Raw genomic sequence first — 26,296 nt, forward strand, 5'->3', positions numbered from 1 at the left:
CATAAATCACTTAAAGATAATGTAAATACATCCTCTGAATAGGAATAACATTTTGATTCGAAATAAGCACTTTACTGTACCATGCGAATGATTGCAGTTCACTCGAAGCAACATTTGACTGTTGCTACAGAATTTTGTATCGTTTTCTACAAAAAATGCAATAAAAATGCTTTGAACCACGTTTCGTTTGTTTTATCTTCGATCCAAAGGCAGAAACTTTCCCAGAGGGCTTCAGATTCAGTGACTTGTATCAACTAACCCTAACATAAACAACGACTGGTCAATTTCATGACGCAATCACAAAGACGAACAGGAACGCTGTAAATGCTCCGAGACCGGAAATTACGTCAAAAGTGCAACTCTGAAGGCTGGCGTCCGAGGATCCAGGAACACATAAGTGAGGTAATGAAGGTGTCGAATGTCAAAGGGATCTGAAGGGGTGATTGGTGGCAAACGTAAGGCACTAACCCTAGCCCAGAGGAAGCAGAGCCCGGACGTCGCCACCAAACAGCTTGCGTTTCCTCGTCAGGGGTGAGGCCCGACAGACTGACGCAACCCGCCGTAAGCTCTGTCCCGTTCCTCCGGACTGATGGTCTCAGGCTAAATGCATACCAGGGGGGCATATAAAGAGCTACAAGGGAGTTTCCTCTTAGTCTACAAATGGCTTGCATCTCATAATATATATTTAAACACGACCTGATACTCCTGGTATGCATGCCCAACTTGTTCTGCAGGCAACAAGCATGTAAAAGAGAGCGATAAGAATGCTGCACGGTCGCAGAATGATCACTAACTTAAACGCCACAACAATTGAATGTTGAATAACTCAACATGTTGCGTTGTCTAGTTCATGAGACGCCCCACAGATCGCGAAAGATTTGTTCTTCTCTTTCGACGTGACGGATAACCACCGAATCAATAGAGGAACGCAAGTCTTCACTTACAATAAAGCTCATATATGATTGTGGCTCCATTGGATCTTCATCGCTGCATGCTGGTGTAACGCTGAACTGCCTTCAGTCATAACAGCACTGCTGGTCGTCGTAGGGCCAGTTTATTATAGAGCGCCATAACCATTCATAGTGCTTCAAAGAGGAAGAAAACACATTTCACAAGAATTAAAGATCATTAAATGGAATTGATACATTATTATACAATGTATTTGTTTATGATAAATGTTTCATTGACATTGGAATGACACATTATTTGAGCCGCCAAAGCTAAAGGACTTCAACTTAAATAACACCATTATCAAATTATGTGATATAACAAATTGATACTTGAATACTGCAAGTGTAGCAAAGCTGTAAGAATTGCAGTGGACGTCACCCCTGGAAGTTGATCACGGCAATAATTTGGCTCAGTCATTGCAATGCCGGTAGTCCCGGGGTTGCTGGTGTGAGACCCGCAGTGTGTGGTTGTGACGTGACTCCTATTTAAAAGGTAAGGTTTAGAAAGGTGTGAAGCGGAGCGGCGGTGAACGCCCCGCCTCCCCTAAGCCTCATGTGATCCTGTGGACGGCGCCACGGGGTGAGACTCACTGACGTTCAGGGGACGTCAGCGGACGAAGACAAAGTCCAGGACTGGGAGAGTCAATATTGCTTCAGCCGCTAGGGCTCAGGGCCACACGGCCCTCATCGCCGGCCCTGTAGGCCTTCTGGGAAAGATTGTGAACACACCAGAGGCTCCTGGCAGCTCCCCGTTTCAAGTTTGCGTTTGTGTGCGTTTGTGGGTTTTTTATCCTGAAAGAAAACATTAAATATAGTCAGTTACATTTTGCCTTGGAAAGGGAAAAGAGAAAAAGGAACAGCTGTTGATTTACGGAAATATAACGGACCCAAAGTGTACACAGCTGTTGGTTTTAATATCTGTGTAAAGTTAGCTATTTACTTTTACTTTGTTCACGGACCCTTCAAGGAGAATATTGCTTGATGTTGCAGTAACAAACTCTTTGACAACCTCATAAGAGAACAGCGCTTCTAGGGCTCTATCCTGATACCTAGTGACGGGACAAGGAATTGCAGCCGATCAGTATCACCATGTTCAAAACGTACATTGAGATAGGATCTGAGATCTCTGTGGGAAAGCAAGGACAGGTTGACTTTCTTCACTATTAAAGGGAATAATTATTTATTATTATTATGGATACAATTGAAACTGACTGATTGAAGTGCCGCACTGATGTTATGGCCAATGTATAGGGTTTGGTTACACCTTGTGTTAGGCCGAGTTTGCATTGGTAAACAAGAACAATTAAGGAGCCAAGTGTTGTTCTGTGGGTCACATCGCTTATACAAGTATCCTATTCAGAGTAGACAGTGTGGGATTCTTGAACATGCATAGGCAGTTATTTCATTACCCTACAGATTTTCGAGTCTCCTATAAGTTCGTCCTTTGTAGGCTACAGAGAATGTACATCTCGAGTTCTGGTTTATAGGTCTACTGCTAACAGTACCATTGTTCATTCACTATAGCAGAGTCACCACGGATAATAACTTAATATCTGAGCTTTCATTATATTTTCATTGCAGTTGTTGTTTTTATCTCCGCTATATTTTTTTTATTAAATGTCGTTTTTTGATCACTTAATTACCATTTCACTCTAGTTTTGACTTCTGTGATGCTGTACCAAGTGAAATTCCCAGGTTTGGGATGAATATAGTTTCTGAGTTCCTGAATTTCAGTCAGTATTTCTGAATAGGCTTGTTTTCATAAATCTTGGTTAATCCTCTAAGAACTGGGTTTCCTGTAATTCATAATCGTTTCATCTTCTGTACCTGTGTGAACAAAAAGTGTGGATGAGCCAACTTACCTGGTCCTGGCGTTGCTCGTCTCCTACGGTGAGAACTTGAAGACGCCCGCAGAAGAGGAAGCGAGTGATCGGAGGCGTTTTTTCTGTTGCCAGTTTCTCACTGGGCTAGACCAGAAAACATTTCAAAACAATATGAATAAAAGCGCCATTTATATTCAAAACGTGAGTTTTGATATTTTATCTTTATTTATTTTCTATCTCAACTTGGATGATGACCTTAAGGTACTTTTACGTTGCATTCAGTCATTCTGTACATATCCCTGCAGCACTATAGGATCTTCTTCCGTTTTAGGCCCCATTCATTAAAGAGTGCTAAAAAAGAAACGTGTCAATCAATTAACTATCAACTTTTATTTTTGGTCAAATTTTAGGGCATTTCCGAAATAACAAATAAACACGTGTAACAATTACATTAGTGGACAGGCTCATGGAATCCACGGCGTTACTTAGTCGTTGAGAACGAATGCTCTCAACTATTCAACTCTCACTTAATGTTCATAAAAAAACAAGTTAAATGCTCCATAGGAAAACAAAGCAGGTGACAAAGGCCGAGCTATAAAGGTGCAGAACATAAGCTTGTGGCCACCAGCTGAAGAGGTTGGGCTGAAGGACAGTGGAGGACATTGTGTTGGGATGGCAGAGGAAGAAAATGGACAGCATGTGGTTTTCTTTGCTATTTAGAACAGTGGTAGGGTATCTGTTCAGTTTCAAAATAAACATTAGGTCTACTTAATTATTTTATTTATTATTAATCACTACAGTCCATATGCTGATAATAGTGTAGAATTTGATTTCTGAAATTATCCTATGGCAGGAAGGTTACCAACTTTTAAAGGATTTTATTTTTCAATCATTATCCACATTTTGCTCAAGTTATGAATAATCTTTATTTGCAATTCACTTATCTTGTTAAATTAAATAGAGAAGCATTGAAAGCAACCTACGGAACTTCTGAAAGGTTTAATTGATGGTAATTTCTCATTGGTGCTCGCTTGCTAATTGCATCACATGTTTAGCAGTGAACATAAGCGCGCCTCGTTTCACTTTGGGGGTTTCGGCTGAACTGCTGAAGGTAGGTCATGGAATTATTCTCAATGTTTCAAAAATGAAAGGCTTTAATTTCAGACACGAATGGATAACCGCATGGGTGTTGGTTTGGTGATTTTTAGCTAAATTCCTAGCTACACGGAAAGTTTAGGTTTAAGACAGCCTAACCAACTTTTCAAGTCAATATTTTCTTTATTTAGTCTTTATCTTTTTGACAGTTTTGGGGACTGCTTAACTGTTGACTAATCTGCCACTAGTGAACCCTGGCCTCTGCCGTCAGGAGCGGAGCAGCCCCGAAGGCCCGTGGTCGGATCCCCGAGGGGCAGCACATCGTGAGGGTCTCCCTGGAGCCGTCTGTCTGTCTGGAGCCGTCTCTCTGTCTGGAGTCGTTCTAAAGCCCATGTTGCTTTCTGTGACTACTTCCAGATCTCTTCCCCAGTGGGACTGGAAGCTTGCTGCGGATACCTGTGAAATAAATTGTTGAACCTCTGCCTCGTTCTTCAGGGTTAGCATTGTAGCCTCTAAAGGTTAACGTGGTTAACCAACGTGGACTGGCGTCGCCTAATGAATAAGATCACGACCAAATGTGACTTAAGAATAAACCACATACATATTACCGCAAGGCTGGCATGTTAGTGACGATAAACCAGCGCCCCATGAAGACAAACTGTTGACTTAAAAGGTCCATAAGATGCGTTACTAGTATCTGTGTAACTACTATCAAGTGTCCATTTGTAATCTTAGCCTAGCCGTAGCAGGGCAATGTCTGCGCGCGCAGCGGGGGGCGTGTCAATTCATAATGACGTAGACGAGCGCGACACGTGGGGCCTCTCGCGACACATCTCCCCGACCATCCAACATGGCGCTGGAGGGACCTTGTTATTGTTCTGCTTTCCGATGTTCTTCATCCTAAAGGAAGAGGAGACCAGGCTGAACGGGGACATGCGTGGATGACGAAGGTGTTCCGACATCATGCTGAGATCCACCGGGTTCTTCCGAGGCCTCGAGTGCCCGTTTTACTCGGACTCCACCGAGCTCCAAGCCGACAGACAGGGGTGCAACAGACCGTACTGTCACTTCAGGCACAGCCGGCAGAGACGCGCGTCTCACGGCGCCGCCGTCGACAGTAGGAAGCAGAGAGGACCGGACTCCAAGCTCAAAGGTGCGCACGGTCACTGTTGTGTGTTCGTATAAATCTTTAAAAGCCTCATTATGCTTTTCTCTATGTTCCGTTTCCACGACCTGAACAATGGTGTCACTTTTCTTGTAATGCGTTGGGTTGACGTCCTGGCTTTAAAACATTTTTGTTCGTGTAGATCAAGCGTATGACCCGTTCAACCCGGAGGTGGTGTCACAGAAAGAGCCGCAGGATGGGGAGGACCTCAGCGGGGCCCTGGAGCTGGTCAACCAGGCCATCAAGGAGGTCCAGAATGAAGTGGAGCGAGAGAAGAGGAAACTTTCTCGGATGGGAGACGACGAGTATGAGCCCACATCCAACAGAAGCCTGTCCTCAGTGGAAGCTGTTAAAAAGCCCATTCCCAAAGCAGTGACCTCCCATCTGGCCTATGACCCTGGGAGTTATCAGATGACCTCATCAGAGTACAACCCGACCCCCAGCTGTAGCAAATACACCCTGGATGTGGACGTTAAGGGGGCCAACTCCATGGAGTATGTTCCCACGTCCAAAAGGAAACCGTCCCCACGCACACAGGCCACACGGTTCCCCTCTCTCCCCACCCCTACGTATTCAAGCAGCGCCTCGTCCAAGGGGAAGTACACTCTGGATAACTCCAAGCCAACTACAGATATGGAATATGACCCGCTCTCAAACTACTCTGCAAGAATTGCTGGAAAGCACAAAAAGGAAGAGAGTATAAAAGAGAACAGAGCGTCAGCCAAAGCAGGGCGGCCGTCCACAGACAAGGAGTATGTGCCGACCGCCAAGAGGCCCCGCCCCCAGAGCACAGACACACAGAAGTATACGTGTTCAGATACCGACGAGGAGAGCTCTGGAACGGAGTACCGGCCCACCTCCCTCAACCGCCTCAAGAGGAGGGAGGGCAGTGGGGCGACGGCGGGGAGGAGGGCCACCGCCAAGGGGCCAGAGCCTCTCCCGCAGAGGGGCAGAGAGGGAGTCAAGGACCAGACCCCCCTGGACCCAGAGGGGAGGGAGTCATGGCCCCCGACGGACGCGGAGAAGGAGAGGCTGGCAGCCAAACCCAGTCACAGCAAAACCTGCAAACCTGAAAAGACTGTGAAAGGAGAAAAGACGATGAAGGGGGGCGGCAGTAAAGTGAGCAGTAGCGATTGCGGCAGGAAGGAGAAGAGCTCGGTGAACAAACCGAGCAATGAATGTGTGAAGAAGGACGGCCAAAGTCCAAGGAAGAGAGAGGACAAGAGAAAGGGGAAGGAGGCGAGTCCTAAAGTACCCAGAGAACTCAAAGAGGAGAAGAGAGACGTGGGGAGGAGTAAGGTTGGGGAGGGGCCCCAGGGCGACTCCAGTAAAGAGCGAGCGAAGGGGCGTGAGAACGGTGTGGAGGAGAGCAAGAAGGCCAAGGGGTCCGACAAGCACAAGGACCACCAGCATAAAAACGGAAAACACGAGAGCAGCAAGAAGGCGAACGACGTGAGCAAGAACAATAAAAACAGTTCCAATACCAGCAGCAAAAGCACTTCCAACAGCGGCCATGGTAAGACGGGCTCTGACCACAGTAAGGTGAGGAACCAAAGCAAAGCCCCGGAGGCCGGAAAGGTGAAGGAGAAACGGCGAGCTGCCAGCCTCAGCCACGCCGACCTGTTTGGAGACGAGAGCCCCGACGGGGCGTCCGCCATGTCCGGTGAGGACGGGGTGGAGCAGGACCAGGTGCTGGTGAGGAAGTCTGCGGACGCTTTGAAGAGACGGCGTGTGCTCATGCTGAAGGCCCCTTCCTCAGAGGAGGAGGAGGAGGGCCTGAGCGTGGAGGACGGCCAGGCTGAGATGGACTTCTGTGGGGTGGACTTGTCGCTTTTCCAGGGGGACTTGGACTTCGACTCTGATCCGATGGAGGAGTGTTTAAGGATCTTCAACGAATCCAAAGACGTCAAGAAAGAAGACAAGGGAAGGCAGGCTAAACAGGTATTGACATTTTCTTTCAACTTTGCAGTGGCACAGAATGGGCAGACAAAAAGCTCTTTATCTTCCTGTTGGTGTTATGAGCTACATCCTGTTGCTGTTTTAGGGCTTTACCTTCTCCCATCCACTAGCTGCAACACAGGAATGCAGCGGTTTTTGATGAGTCAGGAAACAATAAAGAATAAAAATACACTTCATTTGGGGATAATGATTAAGTCTTTATTTATTTTTTTCTGATAAAAGTATTTACTGACCTTGACTGCAGGCCAGGCCACCCGAAAAGTAAATAATAAAACCCAAATCTTATTCTGAAAATCAATAATAAAATGCAATCTAAATCAATTTCCAGGATTTCAAATGTACACAGCCCATTGTACGCAAAAGTCAAAACTTTGAATGGTGGTGAAATTCAAAACATTGCAACCTGTACTGCATAAATGTTGTGCATAAATGTTTAGAACGGATGTCTAAATTATCCATAACATTGTTGTAATGTTTCACCAGCAATCTAATTAAACAAGTCTCCAGTATTCATAACTACATAATGCAATGTAATGTAGGCTCTGACAAACAATAATGATCCAATCATTTAGCTGCTAATGACTCCCTTGTCATTATGTGATTTAAATAAGTAGGAATGACATCACCTTGTATCCTATTCACCAACTCTTCCTGTAAACCAAGAGGAAACATAAACTACACTGTTTACTGGAGTATCACTCTATTAGCCTCAGTTTCATATCCGGTATCGTTTTTCATTCCCCCCCATTGATAAAGACGTCTTTATTCTGATGTTGGATAATGTTTGGACAGCCTTCAGTGTTCTGTAGTAATAGTTGAACATGCCCTTTTCTCCTAGCCATGCCGAGATTCCGAAGAGGAGGAGGAGGGCAGCGAGAGCCCTTTAACCGGCCTCTTCCCCGGACAGAAGAAGAGGGTTTCCCATTTTGCTGTCCAAGGCGTGAGCAGGATATTAATACTTCCAGATGTCATTTATCCAGCGAGGCATATATTAGGAATACCCTTGTAATATGTATTGGAACCAAATACTTGGTGACTATTTGTTTCACTCAAATGGTACGTAGAATACGTTGAAATCATCATCAGCTTTTTAGTCCGAAGCCTGACCTGAAGAATCCAGGTCCTTAATTGTAGCAACGTAATTTTAATTGATTGTTTTTAAGGTTAAATCTAACCCTACCTAATGATGTAAAGATTAATACTGTAGTAAACATCAACACCATTAGTAAACATGAAAACCAATAGTAAATTACACTAGACCATAAGTTAACTATCAATTAACGGCTAGTTAATGCTTGTTAGTGCATTAACTGCTTTCATGGCAATGGTATTTTTTTCCTCCTTATTGTAAAATGAATATTTATCAATTCGACAATGTTTTCATCGAAAGACCACACCATTCAATTCTAATTCAATGATTGCCCTTCTTAACATTCTAATGATGTCTTGTGTCGCGTTAAGGGCATCATGTTTCAAACATAAAGACACAGAGCCTGGGTTAGGGTTATAGGCATGTTGGACAAACGGCCCTGGAGAGGACCCTCTCTGAGCCGTGTGCCGTGTCCCCAGGCCGAGGTGGCGGTGAGGGCGGCCGTACGGCCGTACAGGAGGCCCACGGCTCAGGAGATCTGCTACCAGCGGCTGCAGATGGCCCAGCAGCAGGCAGAGCAGCTGGCCGCCGCAGTCAGGAGCACATCTGTCAAGACCCCCGGAGTCAAGACCCCCGGAGTCAAGACCCCCGGAGCCAGGACCCCCTTAGCCTCCCCGAGCTCCAGCCTGGCCGGGGAGAGGAAGAGGGTGGCTCACCGTCCCAGCCTGCCTGCACCCTCTTCCTCCCAAGCCGGTACGTCATCCACCATCCCTAACCCTAAGCCTAAGCCTAAGCCTAAACCTAAGCCTAAGCCTAAGCCTAAACCTAAACCTAAACCTAAGCCTAAGCCTAAGCCTAAACCTAAGCCTAAGCCTAAGCCTAAACCTAAACCTAAACCTAAACCTAAACCTAAGCCTAAGCCTAAGCCTAAACCTAAGCCTAAGCCTAAACCTAAACCTAAGCCTAAGCCTAAGCCTAGCTTCAGGAGGTTCTGTTACTGAACCGCGACTCACCGCTGAACAACGTACAGCGTGTTGACGTGGTAGCCCTCCGCTGCAGGTACAACACTGTTCTGTCTTTCATTGATTGTCATGTGGTGGTTCTTTTGTATTTGGTCTGTGTTCTCAGTGGAGCCAGCTGCCAGTCGCGTTCTGTCGCCCAACAGAACCCTCCCGGCCCATCTGTCTGTCCGGGCTCAGACGTCTGCCGGCATCCTGTCCAAGACCACCTCCACCGTGGTGCAGAAGAGACTGGCACACACCCCCACCATGAAGGTACCAACACCCCCACCATGAAGGTACCAACACCCCCACCATGAAGGTACCAACACCCCCACCATAAAGGTACCAACACCCCCACCATAAAGGTACCAACACCCCCACCATGAAGGTACCAACACCCCCACCATGAAGGTACCAACACCCCCCACCATAAAGGTACCAACACCCCCCCACCATAAAGGTACCAACACCCCCCCACCATAAAGGTACCAACACCCCCACCATGAAGGTACCAACACCCCCCCACCATAAAGGTACCAACACCCCCACCATAAAGGTACCAACACCCCCACCATGAAGGTAGCAACACACACCTACAATATTACTCTATGTTGACATAATGCAGGTTTTTCATTGGCCCTGACTTGACAAGATAATTCTCTTGTGAAGACATTCAGACCTTGCTGCTCCATGTTGTGTAGCTCTAACAGTCAGACCTTGTTGCTCTATGTTGTGTAGCTCTATGTTGTGTAGCTCTAACAGTCAGACCTTGTTGCACTATGTTGTGTAGCTCTAACAGTCAGACCTTGTTGCTCTATGTTGTGCTGCTCTTTGTTGTGTAGCTCTAACAGTCAGCCGTTGTTACTCTATGTTGTGTAGCTCTAACAGTCAGACCTTGTTGCTCTATGTTGTGTAGCTCTATGTTGTGTAGCTCTAACAGTCAGACCTTGTAGCTCTATGTTGTGTAGCTCTCACAGTCAGACTTTGTTGCTCTATGTTGTATAGCTCTAACAGTCAGACCTTGTTGATCTATGTTGTGTAGCTCTAACAGTCAGACCTTGTTGCTCTATTTTGTGTAGCTCTATGTTGTGTAGCTCTAACAGTCAGACCTTGTTGATCTATGTTGTGTAGCTCTATGTTGTGTAGCTCTAACAGTCAGACCTTGTTGCTCTATGTTGTGTAGCTCTAACAGTCAGACCTTGTTGCTCTATGTTGTGTAGCTCTAACAGTCAGACCTTGTTGCTCTATGTTGTGTAGCTCTAACAGTCAGACCTTGTTGCTCTATGTTGTGTAGCTCTAACAGTCAGACCTTGTTGCTCTATGTTGTGTAGCTCTAACAGTCAGACCTTGTTGCTCTATGTTGTGTAGCTCTAACAGTCAGACCTTGTTGCTCTATGTTGTGTAGCTCTAACAGTCAGACCTTGTTGCTCTATGTTGTGTAGCTCTAACAGTCAGACCTTGTTGCTCTATGTTGTGTAGCTCTAACAGTCAGACCTTGTTGCTCTATGTTGTGTAGCTCTAACAGTCAGACCTTGTTGATCTCCGGTCTCAGAGCCCCTCCCTGAAGAGGCCGATCATCCCCACAGAGTTCGGGGCCAAGGTGCCAACCAACGTCCGGCAGCGCTACCTCCACATCTTCATCGACGAATGTGTCAAGTTCTGCCCCTCGGAGGAGGCAGCCTTCCACATGGTACGCACTTTCAGTTTCATTTGACGTTTGAGGTCCTTTATTAAAGGACGATAAAGAAATTGTTATCCAAGCAGCATATCTGTAATGCAAACAACACAAAGAACCAGTGGTGTTGTGTTTCAGGCGCTGGAGGAGGAGAAGGTCGTCTACGATCGGAGCAGCAGTAAGAACATCTACCTCAACGTGGCCGTCAACACTCTGAAGAAGCTCCGTGGCAAGAGCAGAGCGTCCCCCGCCCCGTCCCCCAGTACGTCAACCCCCCTCCCACCCAGTACATCACCTCCACCCCCCTCCCAACCAGTACATCACCTCCACCCCCCCTCCCAACCAGTACATCACCTCCACCCCCCCCACAACCAGTACATCACCTCCACCCCCCCTCCCAACCAGTACATCACCTCCACCCCCCCCACAACCAGTACATCACCTCCACCCCCCCCCACAACCAGTACATCACCTCCACCCCCCCCACAACCAGTACATCACCTCCACCCCCCCTCCCAACCAGTACATCACCTCCACCCCCCCCTCCCAACCAGTACATCACCTCCACCCCCCTCACAACCAGTACATCACCTCCACCCCCCCTCCCAACCAGTACATCACCTCCACCCCCCCCACAACCAGTACATCACCTCCACCCCCCCCACAACCAGTACATCACCTCCACCCCCCCCACAACCAGTACATCACCTCCACCCCCCCACAACCAGTACATCACCTCCACCCCCCCCACAACCAGTACATCACCTCCACCCCCCCTCCCAACCAGTACATCACCTCCACCCCCCCCCCACAACCAGTACATCACCTCCACCCCCCCCACAACCAGTACATCACCTCCACCCCCCTCCCAACCAGTACATCACCTCCACCCCCCCCACAACCAGTACATCACCTCCACCCCCCCCACAACCAGTACATCACCTCCACCCCCCCCACAACCAGTACATCACCTCCACCCCCCCCACAACCAGTACATCACCTCCACCCCCCCCACAACCAGTACATCACCTCCACCCCCCCTCCCAACCAGTACATCACCTCCACCCCCCCTCCCAACCAGTACATCACCTCCACCCCCCCCACAACCAGTACATCACCTCCACCCCCCCCACAACCAGCCCACTACGTCAGCCCCCCACCCCAGCAGAGGTGTTCTCTCCTCCCATGACTCTTGTATGAGGTCTGTCCTTTCGATGTGTTCTGAGCATCAGAAGCTAACGTGTGTGTGTGTGTGTGTGTGTGTGTGTGTGTGTGTGTGTGGGGGGCCTCCTCTGCAGAGGCTGTGGGCTCTGCTCCTCACCGTAGGACCATGACCCATGAGGAGGTGCTCGGGGGGCGTCTGGCTGCCACCACCAGCTTCACCCTCAACAGGACGGGCAGGCAGAGCGAGGAGAAGGCCTCTGGTGAGCTCCCAGGACCCCTCCATCCTGTCTGAATGGCCTCTGGGAGCAGAGGCCATTCAGACAGGACACATCAGACAGGGCCTCTGGGACCAGAGGCCCTGTCTGATGTGGGGTGTGCGGGTTCTGCCGTAGGGGCGGCGTTGTACAGGAAGCTGAAGGCCTACCTGATGACGGAGGAGCAGCTGCAGGAGCACGGCTACCCCCGAGCCAGCCCCGAGTCCTCGGGGAGGGCTGTGATCCACAACCAGCCAGACAGGAAGGCCCTGGCGGACGGTGAGGCCGTCAGCACACGGTGGTGTAGATTTAGGGTTAGCAATAATGTAGGGTTAGCAATAATGTAGGGTTAGTAATGATGTAGAGTTAGGGTTAGTAATAATTTGGACTTAGTAATAATGTAGAGTTATTAATAATGTAGAGTTAGCAATAATGTAGGGTTAGTAATGATGTAGCGTTAGTAATGATGTAGAGTTAGGGTTAGTAATAATTTAGACTTAGTAATAATGTAGAGTTATTAATAATGTAGAGTTAGCAATAATGTAGGGTTAGTAATGATGTAGCGTTAGTAATGATGTAGAGTTAGGGTTAGTAATAATTTAGACTTAGTAATGTAGAGTTAGTAATAATGTAGAGTTAGCAATAATGTAGAGATGGTAAAGATGTAGAGTTAGCAATAATGTAGAGTTAGGGTTAGCAATAATGTAGAGTTAGTAATGATGTAGAGTTAGGGTTAGTAATAATTTAGAATTAGTAATAATGTAGAGTTAGTAATGATGTAGAGTTAGCAATAATGTAGGGTTAGTAATGATGTAGAGTTAGTAATGATGTAGAGTTAGGGTTAGTAATAATTTAGAGTTAGTAATGATGTAGAGTTAGCAATAATGTAGAGTTAGGGTTAGCAATAATGTAGAGTTAGTAATGATGTAGAGTTAGTAATGATGTAGAGTTTGGGTTAGTAATAATTTAGACTTAGCAATAATGTAGAGTTAGTAATAATGTAGAGTTAGCAATGATGTAGAGTTAGGGTTAGTAATAATGTAGGGTTAGCAATAATTTAGAGTAAGTAATAATGAAGAGTTAGCAATAATATAGAGTTAGCAATAATGTAGAGTTAGTAATGATTTAGAGTTAGCAATGATGTAGAGTTAGGGTTAGTATTAATGTAGGGTTAGTAATGATGTAGAGTTAGTAATGATGTAGGGTTAGCAATGATGTAGAGTTAGGGTTAGTATTAATGTAGGGTTAGCAATGATGTAGAGTTAGCAATGATGTAGAGTTAGTAATGATGTAGCTAGTTATAATGTAATTAGCAATGATATAGAGTTAGCGATAATGTAGAGTTAGCGATAATGTAGAGTTAGTAATAATGTTAGTGTAATTAGAGTTAGTGTGTAAACTTTATTATCCCTTTCATCTCCCAGTCATCACAATTACAGGAACATTAAATAGAACAAGCCATGACACTAATACCTCCCTATCGTGAATGCTCAGATTCCATTTTGTTCTTTTAACTAAATATGAAGCACCAAAGTCTTTAAATCAAATATAATTATTTTTTTAAACAAATTTAACAGATTTCCTTTTTAACTTACTCAATGGGAAAAAAGAGACCACAGCATATTCACCAATATTCCTTTTATTGGCTTAACAAGCGAAACATGTGACTGCATTCCCTTTGAGTACTGAGACGTTCCTCCTCATCACTCAGCGGTGTCCGTAGTGCTGCTTGTGGGCTGATCTTCCACTTTTGTCCACTAACCGTTTCCAGCGTTCTCAAAGGTCTGCTGTCGCTGCGGGGCTGAGTACAAGGTCAACGTGCATGGCAGCTGTGTGCGCAGAGAGGAGTGTAACCATCACTGGGGTCGTTTGAGGAGGAACAAGGGTAGGTTGACCCCCTAACTAACCCAGTTAGGGTTATCTAACCCTAACACCTAGCTCTTATCGCCCACTTTGTGTGTGCTGCTGTTCCTGTTTACAGGGAATTCACAAGTGCTCCAAATACCAGACGTAGCATACTGCCCCTAACCCTAACCACCCATCAGACCAGATCCTTTAGCTGCTCTAAGCCTACTACTCTGAGAACCACTGTGATAGGACGACATTAGGAACAGCCCTCCTCCACTGTGATAGGACGACATTAGGAACAGCCCTCCTCTACTGTGATAGGATGACATTAGGAACAGCCGTCCTCCACTGTGATAGGACGACATTAGGAACAGCCGTCCTCTACTGTGATAGGACGACATTAGGAACAGCCGTCCTCCACTGTGATAGGACGACATTAGGACGCCATTAGGAACAGCCGTCCTCCACTGTGATAGGACGACATTAGGAACAGCCCTCCTCCACTGTGATAGGACGACATTAAGAACAGCCCTCCTCCACTGTGATAGGACGACATTAGGAACAGCCCTCCTCCACTGTGATAGGACGACATTAGGAACAGTCCTTTTTCCAGACCCTTACCCTTGGCCATATCAAGGCTCACTAAATGACTGTAATAATTTATAATCTGTGAGACTTATTGGAATAACAGTTTGTTGCTAAGACTCTGGGTTTGGGGAAGAAGGGGAGGAGCAAGATGTAGGTTAGGGTTAGGGTTAGATATAGAGTTAGGGTTAGATATAGGGTTAGGGTTAGATATAGAGTTAGGGTTAGGGTTAGATATAGAGTTAGGGTTAGGGTTAGATATAGTCGTGATATTATGTTAAATAACTACCTTCAAGTAGTTGGTGAATATCACAGCTATCAGATGTTGGATTACTTATACATTTTAGGCGCATGTTTATTGTTCAGGCGGCTTAAAGGTTGATTTGTGTTCGTCCTCTGGCTCTGCATATATCCACGTGTGGTCTTTGATGGTTGTTATATACTATATTGTTGTTCTGAATGGCCGCTGGTCAGCCCCTCATTCTGCTCCTCCCTCCCTCCTCTCTCCCAGGGGCCGGAGGATGGGAAACCAACTACAACTGCTGCTCTGGAGCCGTGGGCACTCCGGGCTGCCAGGTGTCCAAGGTTCAAATCCCCTTTTGGTTTAGGGCTCAGACTGTGGACATGGCAGAGGGATGGATCTGTCTGTGTCTAGATACATAACTTACCATGCTATGTGTGTGTATTACTTAAAGACTACACCACAAGGGGGCAGTGCTCTCTCTAAGGTTTGTTCACTGTCTGATGTGTCCCCCCCCACAGCAACATGTGCAGGATGGTCGTAAAGAGTCGTTGGAGGGCTACGTCAAGACCTTCAGTAAGGCTCTTCCACCAGATGGCGATGGAGGGGTCTATGCCCTCGACTGTGAAATGGTGAGATGAACCGCCCCCCACTGACCCCCCCCTGACCCCCCCCTGACCCCCCCCTGACCCCCCACTGACCCCCCCCGACCCCCCACTGACCCCCCCCTGACCCCCCACTGACCCCCCCCTGACCCCCCACTGACCCCTCACTGACCCCTCACTGACCCCCCACTGACCCCCCCCTGACCCCCCCCTGACCCCCCCCTGACCCCCCACTGACCCCCCACTGACCCCCCCCTGACCCCCCACTGACCCCCCACTGACCCCCCCCTGACCCCTCACTGACCCCCCCCTGACCCCCCCCCTGACCCCTCACTGACCCCCCACTGACCCCCCACTGACCCCCCCCTGACCCCCCACTGACCCCCCACTGACCCCTCACTGACCCCCCCCTGACCCCCCACTGACCCCCCACTGACCCCCCCCTGACCCCTCACTGACCCCCCCCTGACCCCCCCCTGACCCCTGACCGCTGAGCGGCCGGCCCTCAGCCTCCCTCACAGCGGCGGCGTGCGGCCCAGCGTGTGAGAAGCCGTCTGCAGTGCATGCTGGGACTTGAAGTGGCGTGATGGAGGCCAGAATGAAGTGGAAACTCAAATGACAGATTGGATGGAGCTGTCCAGGGCCTCTTTGGTACCTGCTCTATGAGGATCCCTAGGTCCCTCCCCCCCTTCCTCCTACTGTTCTGATTGGTTCTGCTTCCTCCCATCAGTGCTACACCAAGCAGGGCCTGGAGCTGACCCGTGTGACGGTGGTCAACTCGGAGCTGAAGGTCATCTACGACACCTTCGTCAAACCCGAGAGCAAAGTAGTGGATTACAACACAAGGTGAGACCACTGCAAGCCTCTAGGTTAGGCTTACCCTGACCCTAACCCAGGACACTGGAACCACACCCTTTCAAAGCAGTACAGATCATCAGCATATCTAGAAGGAAAAATTTGAATGAAAATCCAATCAACTTGGCTTGTTTCCTTCATCCTCCACTTCCTTAAATCCATTGAATTTATCTTTAAGAAAACCTTCCCCTAACTGTGTCAGAAACCAGAGGCTCTGTCTGAGGCTCTGACGGAGGCTCTGACAGAGCCTCCGTCAGGCGCTCCTAACAGTCCTGTGTCACTGTGTAGGTTCTCTGGGGTGACGGAGGAGGACCTGGACAACACCACCATCACCCTGAGGGACGTGCAGGCAGTGTTGCTCAGCATGTTCAGCGCAGAGTCCATCCTGCTGGGCCACAGTCTGGAGAGCGACCTGCTGGTACTCAAGGTACTCAAGCACCTTCTACTGAGCCTCTGTGTACCAAGGGGCTTCCCTCTGTCATACAGACACTCAGACCCTCTCTCATATAGGATATAGATATAGATAGAGCATATAGATACCAGAGGAATCATGAAAGGGAGGGAGGGGAATGTGGCTAACTGATGAAGGCTGGTTTGTTGGTGGCAATGTGTTGGCCTAGTGGATGTGGCCGGCCGCTCAAGAGGCACAGCTCGGTCCACACCTACTCAGCAAACGATGGTCTCTCTCTCTGTCTCTGTCCCTCTCTCAGAGTAAACGATGGTCTCTCTGTCTCTCTCTCTTTTTCTTTCTCTCTCTCTGTCTCTGTCTCTGTCTCTGTCTCTGTCTCTCTCTCTCTGTCTCTCGCTCTCTCTCTTTCTCTCTCTCTGTCTCTCTCTCTCTCTGTCTCTCTCTCTCTCTCTATCTCTATCGCTCTCTCTGTCTCTGTCTGTGTCTCTCTCTCTCTGTCTCTGTCTCTCTCTCTTTCTTTCTCTTTCTCTCTCTCTATCTCTGTCTCTCTCTGAGTAAACAATGGTCTCTCTGTCTCTCTCTCTCTGTCTCTTTATCTGTCTCTGTCTCTCTCTCTCTCTCTCTCTCTCTCTCTCTGTCTCTCTCTCTCTGTCTCTCTGTCTCTCTCTCTCTCTCTCTCTCTCTCTCTGTCTCTCTCTCTGTCTCTCTCTCTCTGTGTCTCTCTCTCTGTCTCTCTCTCTCTCTGTCTCTGTCTCTGTCTCTCTCTCTCTCTCTGTGTCTCTCTCTCTCTCTGTCTCTCTCTCAGAGTAAACAATGGTCTCTCTGTCTCTCTTTTCCAGCTCATCCACAGCACAGTGATCGACACCTCCATTGTGTTTCCTCACCGCATCGGCCTGCCCTACAAACGCGCCCTCAGGAACCTGATGGCCGACCACCTGAAACGCATCATCCAGGACAACGGTGAGACTGGCACTGGGCAGAGCCTACTGGTTATCATGGCATTGGGCAGAGCCTACTGGTTGGCATGGCCCAACACATTGAGTGTATAGAGGCCTTCTGTGTGCTTATCCCATCATGCTTCACACCCAGTGAGCTGTATATCCATCCCCATTGGTCCACAGCGTAGCTTCACACCCAGTGATCTGTATATCCATCCCCATTGGTCCACTGCGTAGCTTCACACCCAGTGAGCTGTATATCCATCCCCATTGGTCCACTGCGTAGCTTCACACCCAGTGAGCTGTATATCCATCCCCATTGGTCCACTGCGCTGCTTGGATCATTACTGATTGTGTGCTTGTGTTCCCAGTGGACGGCCACGACTCCAGCGAAGACGCCAGCGCCTGCATGGAGCTGATGTTCTGGAAGCTGAAGGAGGACGCAAAGGTCAAGAGATGACCTCCAACACCACCGGGACAGCACCACACAGCTGCCGGGACACACAGGCTACTGGGACACACAGGCTACTGGGACACACAGGCTATTGGGACACACAGGCTACTGGGACACACAGGCTAATGGTGCCAACAGCCCTTTCATGGAGTTGTCAGTGGAGGTGGAGCTCGGTCTGTTCACAGTCCAGCTACTAACTGTGCAGTCAGACTGGCCACGTAGAAAAGTGCTTCTTTTTTTAGCTGTCGAAACTTCCTTCAAAGAACTCTGGAGGTGAAATATTTCACGCGTCACAATGCATCCTTTTTCTTTCTTCTTTTTGGGGGATCTTAAGTAGTGACTCAGGAGGCCTGGAGTGTTATCTATGCTTCGTTAATAAGTCCCTTTTTAACTTCGTTCTAAAAGAAAAGAAAAGGGCATTTTGTTTCTATGGTGAGTAATCTTATCGATGGCAGGCTTATTGCACTATCCCGTCTGTAATAATGAATACATTATTACACAGGAAAGAGTCGCTCTGTCTGTAATAATGAATACATTAATACACAGTAAAGAGTACTCCGCCTGTAATAATGAATACATTGATACACAGTAAAGAGTACCCTGTCTGTAATAATGAATACATTAATACACAGTAAAGAGTACCCTATCTGTAATAATGAATACATTAATACACAGTAAAGAGTACCCCATCTGTAATAATGAATACATTAATACACAGTAAAGAGTACCCCATCTGTAATAATGAATACATTAATACACAGTAAAGAGTCCCCCATCTGTTATAATGAATACATTAATACACAGTATAGAGTACCCCGTCTGTAATAATGAATACATTAATACACAGTAAAGACTACTCCGCCTGTAATAATGAATACATTAATACACAGTAAAGAGTACCCTGTCTGTAATAATGTAAACATTTCATATGAATGAAGTAGTGTGGGGATTTAGTGCATTGCAATAATAGATGCAAATAATATCTGAAAGCACTTTTATTACTCACCTTGAACCTCAGTTTGTTTATTTTGCTTTTTTTTAAGTCACGTTTATGTGGTTCATATAAGGTTATTTTGTTAAATTATTATTAATCCTATAATACTTGATCAAGAGACCCTTAACAGAACTAAATGTCCCTTACCTACCTTCTAAGTTGACACGTGTTCCTGTGTAAATAAAATAGACTTTCATTGCCACCCTTTTCACCTGTGCACTGCATGAAATAAAAAGTATGGCCTTTTGTTATAATAGCAGTGGGAGGGCATATTACTAAACTGAAAAACATAGTTCAGTATTGTTCAAAAAGTCGAGGGACATTTTTTAGTTAAACAACAATTATTAGTAAATGACCTAACGCGCTGTTTTGTGTTTAAAGCGTCATATGAAAAAGACTTAAGCGCTGTAAATATGCTGTAAGTAGTTTTGTATACGTTCATTTCTGTTTGTTTAAGTTTTCTATTAAAACACCAAAAAGTAAGTAATTAATGTAGTTGCTGTCTTATTAGCACGTTGATCTTCCTACCAAGACGTTGTACTTTGTTGAGAAGGACAGCAGGCTGGTGTCCGTCCGTCCCCGTCTTGACAGCAGCAGGTGCAGGCTAGTCATCAGCTAGCCCTCAGCAGATGTGTGTTTTGGAAGCTAAATGCTAAACCAAGAGGCCCATCCTTTCTTCAGTGTGTCGGCCTATTGAGCGCCCCCCCGTCACATGTCAGGATGCATTTCCCCGGCCAGGCCGGTGACATCAGGTATAAAAGATCCACTGAGCGAAGATCAATACCTCCACTGTTCTGCGGACATGGAGGGGGCTTCCTTGTGTTTATCGAGTGCTGCGCAGATTTGAACATGTGGAGCGGAGCGGCTTAGAGGGATCTTCTTCATTATCCGATCAGTGGCTCTCTCTCTGTCTGTCTCTCTCTCTCTGTCGGTCTGTCTGTCTGTGTGTCTCTCTCTCTCTCTCTGTCGGTCTGTTTCTTTCTTTCTTTCTTTCTTTCTTTCTTTCTACATCTGCGATCACATTTGTCGAGCGGGGGTTGTTGGGGGCCGGGGGGGGACTGGCCCCATGGTGAGAGTCCATGAGGTTTTATCTTCTTAAGAGCCGGTGAGCAGAAACACCTCGTTGTTTAACACCAAGGATTCAGAACGATTATTCTGGAAAGGATTCACTGGATGGAACAAAGGGTTGCACTACTGAATTAAACAAATGCAAATCTAGACAAACATTTTGTAACCTATTTTCCACAATGAATGAAAAGACATCATCTCCATCAATGAGAGAGGAACAGGGCGGCCAGAGGTAAAGAAGGGACCAGCCTTTGTTGAGAGTTTGGATAAGTCCTTCATTTAGCCTTGGCTTATATTAAGGACACAGTCCTGTCGCTGCCCGGGACCCTCCGGCCGGACCCCACAGCTGCCGGCCCCTCTCTCTCTTAATCTCTCACTCGTCCAATTAAGTGGTGCTCTTTACCCAGTAACCAGCCCGGGGCCCCCAGGCTCTGAAGACAGGCAGGAGATCATAGCACCCTAATGGAGGATAATAAGACCAGCGAGAGGCGCTGGTCAAACTAATACATTCTGAAGAAGACTTCAAGCCAGCAGCTTTCAGTGTGATTCTATGGGCCGGACGGGGCCGGGGTGGCTTGGATCACTGTTCTTTGGGACTGGGTGGTGTTGTAGTGTTAGTTAGTTGGTTAACAGGACAGCACAGAGGATGCCCAAAGGTTTGCATGTGTGTGAGTGGGTGTTGGTGTTTGCTCATGGGTCCATGTCAGCCCAGAGGGTCACAGCGGGTGTCAGGGCTGCCAGCGGGATCCTCGCACTCGCAGGGTCTTAAGAGACCGCTGACCTTGTCATGACAGGTCAAAGGCCAGTCGGCCCCAATGGACCCGCCCCCCCCCCCCGATGCAGCAGGTTAAAGCCCCTCGCTGCTCCTCTAGGGTCAGCCAGCCGCCCCCATCGATCCGCTGGAGTCCGGGCGAAGCCCCTCCTCCCAGAGGCTCTCGCCCCAAAGATAACTGACAACGACAAAGCAGCCCTCCTGACAGGCCCTTGTCAATACAGATCTCCACTATTGATTAGTCATTAAAGCGAGACCCGGGAGTTAAGGGAGGTTCTGCTGTTTAACTCAAACATCTGTTGGACAGAATCTTTCTTCATGCTGCCCCTCTCTCTGCTCAGTTTGTATTGTGCTATACTTATTTGGCTATAGTATCGGAATATATGTTATATTATAATTGGTTGCCTGACACCTGACATAATAGAAAACCATGTTCTTTGATGTCCTGCTGAAAGACACATTGTATTTATTATTTCCCTACCAATTCTACATCTAAAAACATCCTGTTACGAAACCAGTCTCTACGGTATAGTGTAACATAGCTAGTACAACTGTCCAAACTTTATTGCACAAGAATAACTTAGCATCATGCGGGATTAGCGATTGTTTCCAGTGCGATCCTACACCTTTTGCTCTTCGTATTTCCAGAGTCTGTGAGGGTATTTCCGTTTTATTTGACAGCATTTATTAAACCTTCCTGGTTTCCTCCAGGCTTACCAGAACGCCTTCTGCGATGTGAGTGCTTTAGCTCTGTGGGCTTTGTTTTGGTTTTGCCATAATCCATGCATGTGTAAGTGGATCTTCTAAGAGGAGGATAACTCCATTAAGCTCCTTTAAACGATACGGCACGTACTGCCAAGCCACTTCTCATTCACCTCCTCACTTAGAGGATTCCCATTTTATATAAACAGCTCAACCTACTATTCTGAATTGTTACTTGCATCGTTTTAAATATGGTAGTGCAAGACCGGTTGGTCTGTCCCTCCTTCCTCTTCTGACCTGTGGAGGGTTGGACTGGGGCTCGAGGTAGAGCAGTCAGGACTAAAGGTTGGACTGGGGCTCCAGGTAGAGCATTCAGGACTAAAGGTTGGACTGGGGCTCGAGGTAGAGCAGTCAGGACTAAAGGTTGGACTGGGGCTCCAGGTAGAGAAGTCAGGACTAAAGGTTGGACTGGGGCTCCAGGTAGAGCAGTCAGGACTAAAGGTTGGACTGGGGCTCCAGGTAGAGCAGTCAGGACTAAAGGTTGGACTGGGGCTCCAGGTAGAGCAGTCAGGACTAAAGGTTGGACTGGGGCTCCAGGTAGAGCAGTCAGGACTAAAGGTTGGACTGGGGCTCCAGGTAGAGCAGTCAGGACTAAAGGTTGGACTGGGGCTCCAGGTAGAGCAGTCAGGACTAAAGGTTGGACTGGGGCTCCAGGTAGAGCATTCAGGACTAAAGGTTGGACTGGGGCTCCAGGTAGAGCAGTCAGGACTAAAGGTTGGACTGGGGCTCCAGGTAGAGCATTCAGGACTAAAGGTTGGACTGGGGCTCGAGGTAGAGCAGTCAGGACTAAAGGTTGGACTGGGGCTCCAGGTAGAGCAGTCAGGACTAAAGGTTGGACTGGGGCTCCAGGTAGAGCAGTCAGGACTAAAGGTTGGACTGGGGCTCCAGGTAGAGCAGTCAGGACTAAAGGTTGGACTGGGGCTCCAGGTAGAGCAGTCAGGACTAAAGGTTGGTGAGGACTGTGAGGCTGTTGGAGGCTCTTTGAGGCTGAACTCTGTCTTGTCACCGAGCGGATGAGGACCCCACCGCGGCCAGAAGAAGGGTAGAGAGAGATCATGGGGAAGTGCGTAGTTAGAAGGGGGGTGTAGCAGGGATGGAGTTCTGGGTTCTGGCTGTGGGGGGGGGGGGGTGCACACAACCACACTCTTTGTGTGCTTATAATCCCCCCAGCCAACACAGCTTTGGCCAGGTTTCATCATGAAAGTGCCATGAAATAACTACTTTTTTCTCCTCTGCAGTAAATCTCCCCTAATCCTGCGAGCCCCGGAGACAAAGGCCTCTGGGACCTAATTCTGGAGCTTTGAGTGTGGCTGAGGGGCTGTCCCGCCGAGCCTCTTCTAAATGACTTATTTCTATCAGACACTAATACAGCTTGACAGCCAAGAACAGGGAGAAAGAGGAGGAAGAAGCGAACGGAACACAAACATCTCACATTTTTGAGAAGTTTGAGCGTCTGATTATGTTAGTGAGGAATCCTCTCCATTCTTGTTTGAGCCCACAGGAGTAGAACGCATTTATTCTACTTCCCTATCTTCTGCTCTTTAGTTGTCTATCTGCGCGGTGCTTTTTGCTAATGTTTCACGAGGTGACAAAAACAAAGAGCACTAATACTATATACTCGTTAATTGCAATTTTCTAATTTGTTTTGGCACACCTGCATGGATGTAACAAGATGATCCCTTTACAGTTCCCAATTAAAACAGTCACAGCCTAAAGGTATCAGTATTTATCTCTATGCTTGTGTTACCTAAAAACATTCCTTAACTATAGCCGATACCCATGAGAAACATAATCTATCTGTCATTGGACGGCTTAGGGTTTTTACACTGGAAACAAACTCAGACCTTTAAGGAATTAACTTCCTAAAATGCCCTGATTGTTGGAGTTATTAGATATGTGTGTGTGTGTGTGTGTGTGTGTGTAGCCTTATAATGGTAAGGAGTTTCAATGTTTCATTCATTTTCCTTTTTACACAGAATAGATATTTTTTTAACTTGATGAATAAATACAATGATTTATTATCTATATTATTAATATTATTATTATTTTGATGCAATGGACAATGTCTAGTTAATGGGCAAAATATGTTGCCTGTTAGAGAAACAAGCCCCAAAGGGAGAGAGTAGATTGAGAGGAGGAGAAAAGGGGGTGAGAAGTCCAGGGGACAATCAAAGGCTGATATTTTAATCTGTCCTGCCTCGGAGATTAGCCGACCACATTGTTATAATTGTTTTAACGGCAGGGAAAGAAACGGTCGCTTATGGGGAATCCTCGGCCTGAATCCACCAAGTTCAATAGTTTCCAAACTTGAGCCCCCACGCCCCCTCGGTTTCCCTCATCTCGCCTAATCCTGCTTAATCCCTGCCTTCCTATTGGCTGATGGCTAAGGGGAGACGGAGAAATGCTTCTTTAATAGTCTGTGGTTTCGTAGAAGTAGTTTACACACAAGGTAGCTGGTAGGCCCACCAAGAGAAGGCTAACCCTAACCCTAACCCACCAGGACAAGGCCTAACCCTAACCCACCAGGACAAGGCCTAACCTTAACCCACCAGGACAAGGCCTAACCCTAACCCACCAGGACAAGGCCTAACACTGTTTTCTACTGTTTCGGACTATTTCACCGGAGGACCTCAAACTGAAGAAGATCCTTCGCCTCTTCTCGGAGCTCAGGTAGGCAACATGAGGACCGTAGTAGTATTGGTAGTATAGTGGCCCGCCATTAGGTAGCTGAGTGTATAGCGATGCTTTAGCACAAAGCAACATGTAAGATGAGGCCCAATTCACCACATAGGCATTCTACCGACAGCTGACATAGATAGTAGGCATAATAATGTTACTTATCGGTAACATGAGTTGTTCAGTTCAAACTAAAGATATATTTTCTGTTGAGATCTTCTGCATGCATTACAATTTTCCTTCTCCCTTTCTCTTGCCAAATGTCTTCTCTGGGCCAATTTATGGGCCACTTTGGGGCAATGGTCTAATAGCTTAGCATTGATACTAAAGGGCCTCTGTCCTCCTACGATCATCCTCTTCTCTCCAACCCCCTTCAGGATGAACTCTTTGAGTTTCTGCGGGCCTTTGAGCAGAGCCAGCGGACTCCTGCACAGCCTTGCCCCCATGGGCTTTGATCTACACCAGCAGATGGCAGAACAGTTCTGTGTTTACCCCAGTCCCACAGCCAACACACTTTCTGTTGCAGAGAGACTGGCAGGTGTGTTTTAGCCTTTTTTATCTTAATGTTTTCTTCAGTGTTATAATTATAATAATAGCCTTTTAATTCTAAATAATGTAAAGTGCAGGAGGACTTATGGTTCTGCTACAGTTTGGGATTAACTGCAGACCAACTTAAATCAATAGTTGATCAATAAATATTATAATTAGAAAATACCAGGCAGAAAACTTGTGGGGTATTATGTTTGACCAGTGTGTTTCCATTTGAATACAATAGAATGCTTTGCCTTGCTGTTAAGCTCCACATTAAATCAGTGATCAGTTCCATCATTGAACCCTTGTGTGTCTCCTAGAGCTCATCCTAGAGGCTCGCTATGGCAACCAGCAGAAGCAGCGCCGCAGCCGGACGGCCTTCAGCGCGACCCAGCTGCAGGCCCTGGAGAAGGCCTTCCAGCAGAGCCAGTACCCCGACGTGGGCATGCGAGAGAGGCTGGCCATGTGCGTCAACTTACCTGAGGCCCGCATCCAGGTCAGCAGGTGTCCTCGTCTCTCAGATAACAAACATTATTCTACTCATCAGAAAGGTGCATACAGTACCGCTCCCTCCATCCCTCCTCTCCCCAGGTGTGGTTTAAGAACCGAAGGGCCAAGCTTCGCAAAGGACAGAGGGCCGCCCCACCTTCCAGAGAGCCCAGCGCCGAAGCAGCGTTGCCTTATGACGCCCTGCAAGAAGGGGCCAAGCGAGAAGGGGCCCTGCGAGAAGGGGCCAAGCGAGAAGGGGCCCAGCGAGAAGGGGCCCAGCGAGAAGGGGCCCAGCGAGGAGGGGCCCAGCGAGAAGGGGCCCAGCGAGGAGAGGCCCTGCGAGAAGGGGCCCTGCGAGAAGGGGCCTGGACCAACATGGCCCACGCTGGTCCAACTCTAGCTGAGCTGAGAGACTTCGCCGTTTGCTCGCCACACACAGATTCCCTTGTGTCACAGGCCCCAGCGCGCTCCCCTCCACGGCTCCCCCTTGTGGCCGCTGGAGGGTACAGGCTGGTCCACTCCGGCCTCCCCGCTGTGGGGGTGCTGTCCGTGGAGATCCCCCTCGCCCCCCCCTTCTGGCCCATCATGCACCAGCACGGCACGGCCGGCCTGGGGGTCCTATCGTCGTCGGTCAGCAAAAACTGTAGCCTGGCCCTCCACACCGCTTGTTCCAGTACAGCGGCCCCTCACCTGGGGCTGTAGCCCCCCCCTCCTGCCAGACACACACACACACACACACACACACACACACACACACACGGACTCCATGGTGTCGAATAACTATTGACATTTTTTCCGTTGAGTCTGTCCTTGATAAATTCTTTAAAATGTCCGCAAGCGAATTAATAACTTATTTATTGCTTTTACCTGTTATGTGTTCAGCCTGATTTAAT

At 47.7% G+C, this 26,296-nt stretch overlaps 1 protein-coding gene across 1 annotated transcript; it reads left to right on the top strand.

The window, feature by feature from the left end:
- Positions 1 to 4,719: 4,719 nt before the first annotated feature.
- Positions 4,720 to 19,568, top strand: rexo1 (REX1, RNA exonuclease 1 homolog). The gene is made up of 16 exons (XM_079739207.1): positions 4,720 to 5,021; positions 5,176 to 6,974; positions 7,831 to 7,932; positions 8,562 to 8,835; positions 9,211 to 9,356; positions 10,636 to 10,773; positions 10,897 to 11,020; positions 12,057 to 12,182; positions 12,315 to 12,455; positions 13,948 to 14,061; positions 15,121 to 15,194; positions 15,372 to 15,482; positions 16,186 to 16,301; positions 16,599 to 16,737; positions 17,559 to 17,679; positions 18,029 to 19,568. Exons 1-16 carry the CDS (start codon positions 4,832 to 4,834, stop codon positions 18,115 to 18,117), a joined length of 3,804 nt encoding a protein of 1,267 aa, XP_079595333.1. The 5' UTR covers positions 4,720 to 4,831; the 3' UTR covers positions 18,118 to 19,568.
- The last annotated feature ends 6,728 nt before the right edge of the window (positions 19,569 to 26,296 follow it).

Source organism: Pollachius pollachius, assembly GCF_949987615.1.
Source record: "Pollachius pollachius genome assembly, chromosome: 7".
NCBI classification, from domain to species: domain Eukaryota; kingdom Metazoa; phylum Chordata; class Actinopteri; order Gadiformes; family Gadidae; genus Pollachius; species Pollachius pollachius.

What these genes read in the sequence shown, in the direction of transcription:
- rexo1 (XM_079739207.1), top strand. Translation starts at nt 4,832, where the DNA reads ATGCTGAGATCCACCGGGTTCTTCCGAGGCCTCGAGTGCCCGTTTTAC. An exon ending in AGGGAAGGCAGGCTAAACAG is followed by an intron (nt 6,975 to 7,830) that starts GTATTGACATTT and finishes CTTTTCTCCTAG; the next exon opens with CCATGCCGAGATTCCGAAGA. An exon ending in ACCCTCTTCCTCCCAAGCCG is followed by an intron (nt 8,836 to 9,210) that starts GTACGTCATCCA and finishes CTGTGTTCTCAG; the next exon opens with TGGAGCCAGCTGCCAGTCGC.